General features: G+C 45.6%; 1 protein-coding gene across 2 annotated transcripts; it reads left to right on the top strand.

Moving 5' to 3' along the window:
* Positions 1-1785: 1785 nt before the first annotated feature.
* Positions 1786-7175, top strand: LOC123157112 (probable protein phosphatase 2C 58). Of its 2 annotated transcripts, none has more exons than XM_044575359.1 (14): positions 1786-2074; positions 2733-2868; positions 2966-3020; positions 3103-3233; positions 3929-3992; positions 4095-4203; positions 4309-4462; positions 5481-5606; positions 5691-5814; positions 5891-5967; positions 6069-6121; positions 6315-6369; positions 6454-6785; positions 6935-7175. In XM_044575359.1, exons 4-14 carry the CDS (start codon positions 3117-3119, stop codon positions 6957-6959), a joined length of 1236 nt encoding a protein of 411 aa, XP_044431294.1. In that variant the 5' UTR covers positions 1786-2074; positions 2733-2868; positions 2966-3020; positions 3103-3116; the 3' UTR covers positions 6960-7175. The 2 variants fall into 2 exon arrangements, with proteins under 2 accessions (XP_044431294.1, XP_044431295.1); XM_044575360.1 differs by having other exon boundaries at positions 2969-3020.
* Positions 7176-7817: the final 642 nt, after the last annotated feature.

Consider the following 7817-nt stretch of genomic DNA (forward strand, 5'->3'; position numbering starts at 1 on the left):
CTCCTTCCCCGCTCCCTGCTCCTATTCCCATCGCCGTCCTCGCGCATCTCAGCGGCCAGTACGAGGACCTCGCCGGCGAGCACCAGCAGGACCGCGGCGGCCACCCCCAAGTTCCATTCGGCCCCGCTCCCTGCTCCTCTACCCATCTCCTTCCCCGCTCCCTTGTCCTGTTCCCATCGTCGTCCTCGCGCATCTCGGCGGCCAGCACGAGGACCTCGCCAGCGAGCACCAGCAGGACGGCGACGACGCAGGCGCCGGTTCCCTGGCTCGCTTCTGCCTCGTCCCGTCCTTCTCACCCTATCCACGTCCCCGGTCTAGGTCGCATCTTGTTGGTGTCCAGAGGACCACGACGACCACCAGCAGGGCTGCGACGACAGGAGCGCAGGTCTCCTCTGGCCACGGGCGCTCCACCTCGGGCCTTCTCCCTGTCCGCCGCGCCCACCCCCGGTACCCATCTCCTTTCCTACACCAGCGGACCAGCCCATGGCGCCCAACTACTATCTTGTACCCGTAACTTGGTTTTTCTGTTCTCTGTTATTAACCAAGTTTTTGTTCGTGTATTCTGCAGATTTGTGAACTCCAAAGTTGGTCATGTAGCGAATTCCAAAGTTGGTCATCCAAACAAGATTTGGTATTGAAATCTCAGAGGCATTTCAAGGGCTAATCCAGTGGACAGCCAAACAGGTGAATCTGTATTCGTGCCATTTCAATTTCCTCACTGATTTGGAATTCAGACCAATTCAATTCGGAGCTCTCCAATGGAGACATCCCAACGAAGCGTTACACATTTTTTTTGTGTACATTAGGATATTTTTGTGTATACATGTTCAAATAAATAATTACATTTTTAGAGACTGATTTTTTAGTTCTATTTTTCCATACACATTATACATTTTGTACACTTTTTGTATACAATGGAAATATTTGTATACACATTTTACCTTTTTTAAATGCATGATTAACATTTCAAAATGTATGTTCTATAATATGTATATATATATATTTAAAATATTTGGGAGTATAAATAAAAGTAAAAAACAGAAATAAGAACAAGAAAAGAACATGAAAAAAAAGAAGACAAAAAACAAAGAAAGTGGACTCCCACGTGCATAGGTCGGCTCAGTATGGTGCTCGCTTCAGGCGAAGCTACCATCGAACTCGCGTCGAGCGAGGTATAAGCTAGCCCGTGCCGGCCAGCCCATACATATAGGGCCGGTACGCGGAGTGCGACTTGCCGAGATTTGTGACCACTGATTGATTGACCGGGGTGCCATCCGGACGTATAGGAAGCGTTGGAGGAGCCCGATGGATGTAGATGTTCTCACAGCCTGCGGACGGACGAGCAGGAAATGGACACGACTCCGTCGCCGTCGCTGTCGCTGTCGCAGCTCTGCGTTCCCCTCCGTGTTTCTCGTACGAGCGGGCAAAAGAGTCCGCCCTCGCTGTCGACTCTGCCGCCTCGTGGACTCCCTCGAACGCCTCGCACGAGTCCCCGGACCAAGTCCAAGACGTCGCACCGTGCCGGAGGAGTGTGCACGTACCGATCGCGGCGCTGCTTGATCGAGCAAGCGGGAGTGGACGGACGGACCACCTTTCTCCCTCCCCGACCGCCTTCTTTTTCCGGGAATTTCCCCGCTCTTATCCATCCGGAAGGGAGAAAAGTCGTGCCGCCACCACTTGACGCTACGCACCGCACACAACGTCACGTCACGTCACGGGCTCACGGGAACACAAATCAATTCCGCAGGCCAGAAACCGCGGCGCCGAGCGGGCGGTGACGTCACGTGCGAGCGAGCCGAGCCCCCCGCACAAGAAAACGCTGCGGCCGCGCCGGCCGCTGACCCACCCCCCACTCCCGATCCCCATCCCGTTCACACTGTCAGCTGACAGCCCACACTCCAATCAATCCTTCCTTCCTTCCTTCCTTCCGTCCGTCCTCACTCCCCTCCTCCTCCTCCCGGCGATCGCAGAGAATTCGCCGCCGCCGCCGCGACCCCTCGTCCGTCCCAGCCGAAACCCCTCGGCGCCCGTCCGCCTCCTCCCGGATCTCCCCGGCCGCCGCCCGAGCGCCAAGGTACTCGCCGCCGATCCCTCTCCCGTCGCGTCGCTCCAGCCTTCCGAATTTCGTGGTTAGGTGACGCGAGATCCCGCCGCCAGTCCGGCCGGCCCGCTTACCCGTGTTTGGGGCTAGAGCTCCCCGTAGCTGTCAAGCTCAATTTAGCGTGTGCAGAGTTTAGTTTTATTTTTTTGGACTAGTTGCAGCGCCGGACGGAGCTTTCCCCGCCTGCTCTCTGTAGCCTGTGCTACTGTAGCTTACTCAGGTCTTCAGGAACCTGCTGCTGCCTGCTGCAGCTCGAGCCGATTAAGCAGTGGGTGCTGCGTAGCGTGTCTCTCCAATGGCGCACGCGGCAAGAGAAGCCTGTCGTTGACCTCAGTGGGGGTGGACTTTTCCGTGCTGCTTCAGTGAACACCGACATAGGACGGTTTTTTAGTTTATTATTAGGCCACATGATAATGATTACATGTTTCTACGAGATTGGGCTGGTTTTGTTACAAGAACAGGGCGGGTGATCAGCATATGGCTATGCGTATGGAGGCTTGTGAATTGTGATGCTTTAGTTATACGCAGAGATTGGAGAGCTGCATGTTTACTGTATTGAATGCACATGTTTGGAAAGCATCGCCGGCTCTGCTGCTGTGCTCTCATTTTCCTTCCTTTTCATGTCGTGCAGAGCATATTGACGACCAAGGGGCCTTGAGAGATAGGATATACTGGTGCACGTATTGGCATGTTAAGAAGAAGCACTGGAGCTACTTGGTGTAGCCATTATCGGACGTGCGCTACGCTGTTATCCGCAACATTGTGAGGTACGAGTACAACTTTCTAAATTTCTGTCATATAGCATAATGTTATATAGTTCATTATAGCAATCTTTACTAATGACCTCTTTCCTGATTTGCGCAGTAGTTACTGAAGTTACGTCTGTAATCTGTTTCCAACCTTATTAATTCTGGACCTGGTATGTTGCCGCTCTGTTAAAACCCCGAAAGCTTGGCAGTATGCTGTGGATTTACTTTACTATTAACACATTCTTCTGTCAGGTGCATTCGCAAAGATGGGAGTTTACCTTAGTACCCCCAAAACTGAGAAGCTATCTGAAGACGGGGAAAATGATCAACTTAAATTTGGACTTTCATCTATGCAAGGGTGGCGTGCGAGTATGGAAGATGCTGTGAGTTTCTATTCATCACTGTTTGATGCTGCTTGATGAAAGCTTTTAGGAAGTTTTGGAAATGTACAGATGTAGAATTCCTACCATACACGTGGTGAGTCTAGTTTGTTATATTCAGAAATCAGAAGTATAGCTGACACTAAGGTAGGTTGGGGAACTGTGGACAGGGATACTAGGTATACATACCCAAATGCTTATTTGTTGTTAATTGGTATGTTTAGCAAATCTGTGCACATGACAGAACAGAGAAGTGGTGTCTTATCACTTATATCTTTGAATTTTGAATGTAGCAAAACCATGAGTTGAATGGTGACATTTGATTGTTTGGTTTCTCTTCTTGCAAACTTGATCTGGTGTTGACATGACTCTGCCAAAAATGATCAACTTTGGCATTATGTACCGAATAGCTTTTGGAGAATACTTTTGGTTTTGTTATTGCAACAGAGCCTGGGCTGAGCCCCTGCTTGTAAAAAAACCTTTGAAGAATATTATACAAAAAAACAAGCATACGCTAGAACCAACACTAAACACAATGACAAATATCAACAAATTAGACGCTATGATCCTTAGTTACTTGAAGCTGTAGCATAGCGCTAATAAAATCGAGGCACTGGTATTTTATCAATTTTTATTTTGCTATAGTTGTATACTTTCACTTCATTCTGAAGTCTCTAACCCTTTGAGCAATGTTCCAGCATTCAGCCTTGCTAGATATCGATGAGGGCACATCATTCTTCGGTGTTTTTGATGGACATGGAGGTAAGGTTACTTGCGAAGACTAGTGCCTTTTCATTGCTCATGATCTTATCCACATCATGTCAAAGTGTCCATTTACATCATCATATCACATTCTTGCCTCAGGAAAAGTGGTTGCCAAATTCTGTGCAAAATATCTACACAGGGAAGTTCTCAAAAGTGAAGTTTATTTAGCTGGTGACCTGGGAGCTGCTGTCCATGGAGCTTTCTTCAGGTATAGCAAACTGTTAGGTAGCCAGCTTGAGTACTTTTCCATTTATCCTCTACTGAGAGTTTCTTCCTAGGATGACTTCACAGTAATTATGATTTGTTGATTCAGAATGGATGAGATGATGCGGGGTCAAAGAGGCTGGCGAGAACTACAGGCACTTGGAGATAAAATAAACCAGTTTACTGGCATGATAGAAGGGCTGATCTGGTCTCCGAGAGGCAGTGATTCAAATGATCGACATGATGATTGGGCTTTTGAGGAGGTAACGGTGCAACTTACATGAACCACATGATCAACTACTCTTTGTAGGATAAGTAATCTGCATTGCAAAGTAATTTGGTGTAGCTCTTAAAATTGTTTTGTGAAGTCCAGGTGACTTATTTTCCATTTAAAGCCTTTTCTTGCTAAACCATTCATGCCTTAATCACCGGAAAGAAGCCACTACTCTCAGGTGTACTACACCCGAACTTGCAGAAGACTGAAAAAAACGTGATCAAACCAAATCCAAAAAATCTGAAAATTTGAAACAGCAAACCTTTCAAATGTTCAAGCTTCTTGCAAATTTTCAGCCAGAAATAACATCCGTGGAGCTCTCACTAAAAAAAAAATCAATTCTCAAAAAGTGCACAAAACTTTGAACATTGATTTTGTTTTTTTCAGTGGGAGCTCCTTGGATGTTATTTTTGGCAGAAATTGTGCAAGATGCTCGAACATTTGATAAAGTTTGATGTCTCAAATTTTCGATTTTTTTGGATTTGGTTTGATCACGTTTTTTCAGTTTTTTGCAAACATCCGAGAGTAGAACATTCACTCTCCTTAATCATGTGTAATATGTGTACGGTTCTTGACTAGATAGTTTATGTACTGACGTCAGTAATTGTTCAAGTTGCAAATATGAGGTAGTATATGAAGAAAAATTTAAACTGAGGTTTATTGCCAGTTCTTTTGGGGCTTATGGCTGGCTGTGGAAATGAGGTGCCTCCTCCCATCTTATGCTAGAAGTTCAACCTAAAATTTTGTTTTAGGTTGTCTACTAGTTAACCCTTAATTAGTAGGCTTCTAGAATAAAATGTTAGGTTGGGCTTCTAGAATAAGCTGGGGAGGGGGCAGCTTATTTCCACAGACAGACATAAGCCCCAAAAGAACTGGCCTTAATTCAATTTCAAATGTTGTATTCTTGTAGTTGTTCTGCCAGTATTTCGGCATTCCTCTGTAGTACTGTTGCATTTTATGATTTGGGCTACACAGGCAGCCTTACGCTTACAGGATTGTTTTAACAGGGACCTCACTCTGATTTTAGCGGGCCAACCTGCGGAAGTACAGCCTGTGTTGCAATGATAAGGAATAGTCAACTTGTTGTGGCAAACGCCGGAGATTCCCGGTGTGTTATCTCAAGGAATGGCCAGGTCTGTAATGCTTATCCTTGCAGTATGTTTAACATGTGAAGTTATACACAGGAGCATCTCATTATCTGGTTGAATATACTATAGGCATACAATTTATCAAGAGATCACAAACCAGAGCTTGAAGCAGAGAGAGAACGGATATTGAAAGCAGGGGGTTACATCCAAATGGGACGAGTAAATGGAACTATAAACTTGTCAAGAGCAATTGGTACTACATTTTACCTTTTCTTTTGTTCATATCATGCACCTTAGATGATTGCTAATATATGCTAATACTTTTGCAGGAGATATGGAATTTAAACAGAATAAATTCTTGTCCCCTGATAAGCAAATGTTGACAGCAAACCCTGACGTAAACACTGTAAGCAGTTCAGCTTCTGTCATTACTTTAACTCCTGCAGCTAATCGATGGCTACCATTTTCTTGTTGCTGGTAGTTCATATGATTTAAATATTTTTGTAGGTCGAGCTTTGTGATGATGATGACTTTCTTGTTTTAGCATGTGATGGCATTTGGTAAATCCCTCTCTTAGTAGGGTTCCATAATTGTATTTGCTTTATTTGTTCTATCTCCTTAAACATTCAACGGAAGCTTCAAGTTTTCTCATATCCCAAATTCCTACTTTGTTTAAATTATTAGCTATGAGCCTTCAACATGACAGTTGTTTTCATAAGTAAAATAATGACCATACGCTCTGATGATAAACAGGGACTGCATGTCGAGCCAACAGCTGGTCGATTTCATCCATGAGCACCTAAAGACCGTGAGTGCCGAGTTACTTCTGTAAAGTTATACTTGTATGGATAACATGGTCTTCAGCAGCACTTAAGGGATGAAACAAATGCAGGAGAGCAGCCTTTCTGCAGTGTGTGAAAAGGTGCTCGATAGATGCCTGGCTCCATCAACATTAGGTGGAGAAGGATGCGACAACATGACGATGATCCTAGTGCAGTTCAAGAAGCCAATTGACCATGGCAAGAATGCCAGTGCTGGTGAACAATCAGCTGTTGGGGATAAGAATGTAAGTGCTGGTGAACAATCAGCGGTCGAGGATAAGAATGCTGGTGCTAGCGATCAATCAGCTGTCGAGGACAAGAATGCTAGTGCTGGTGGACAATCAGCTGTTGGGGACAAGAATGCCAGTGCTGGAGGACAATCGCCTGGTGACATAGAACAGTCGTGAGTGAAACTGAACAACTCCACTTTGTTTGCATTATTTCTCTTTGACATTGATCATTCAGTTCCACTCAACTCTGTTGCTGTTGTCATTTTTTCTCTTCATTGTCAGTCTTTCTGTTAGACACACTAACGTGTACTTCTGTGATCAGCGCGAACGAGGAGAAGAACTCGTGATGTCATGTCGTAGCCTGGTAAACCCTGTGTACTAAACAATGACTTCTGAATCCTGGTGTGATGTAGTGATGTTGTAGTGGGTTGAGCATGCATGGCGAAGAAATTCATGTGTAAATATCAACAATGTGTTGAATTGTTGATACAACCAGCGGATACCCTGCATCAGTGAGGGGGGCACGCTGGTTTTTTGTGCTGTTTCTCTCTGTAACCAATCGATTCTGTCTTGTCTCTTCTTTCGGTTGTGATGATATGATGCGGCTACCAAATACCTTATGGAGCCGTGTTCTCCAAGGAAGCTAGAGGGTCAACGTAGCCCGACTGTACCTTTGAGTGGAAGTATTTAGTGCCGCCATGTCTTGCTTTCAGTTATCGGATTGAAGTTTCTCCAGCTAGGGTTTCTTTCCGCCGGAGTTTTCTTTCGGTGCAGCCATGGTTTTACTTTGCACCATGGTTTTACTTGGACAGATTAACGGGTAGTGTCTGTACTGGTTCTGGGCCTTTGTATGTGATGTGATCTGCTTCAGCTGGCCTCAGTGACCGTTAACAGAACCTAGATTGCGATTTCAGACGTCCAATCTGAGACAGAGGGGTCATCTGTTCTGGCCGGAAGAAGCATCTGCTTGATGATCTGATGGACAAACTTGACCTGTGTGACGATGAACTTTGATCTTGATGTGGAAGAAGACTTACTCGACGCATCCTACACCATTGGCTACATCCAAGATCCAACCCAGCATACTGACTGCTGTGCCCGTGCTGGGAATGTGCTCTCTACCGTTCGTGCTGAGTCTTTCAATATTGGACCAGGCAAACCACCACATAACAAAAAAGAAAAGGCGAAAAAATATAGTTTGTGGT

Source organism: Triticum aestivum, chromosome 7B, assembly GCF_018294505.1.
Source record: "Triticum aestivum cultivar Chinese Spring chromosome 7B, IWGSC CS RefSeq v2.1, whole genome shotgun sequence".
Taxonomy (NCBI): domain Eukaryota; kingdom Viridiplantae; phylum Streptophyta; class Magnoliopsida; order Poales; family Poaceae; genus Triticum; species Triticum aestivum.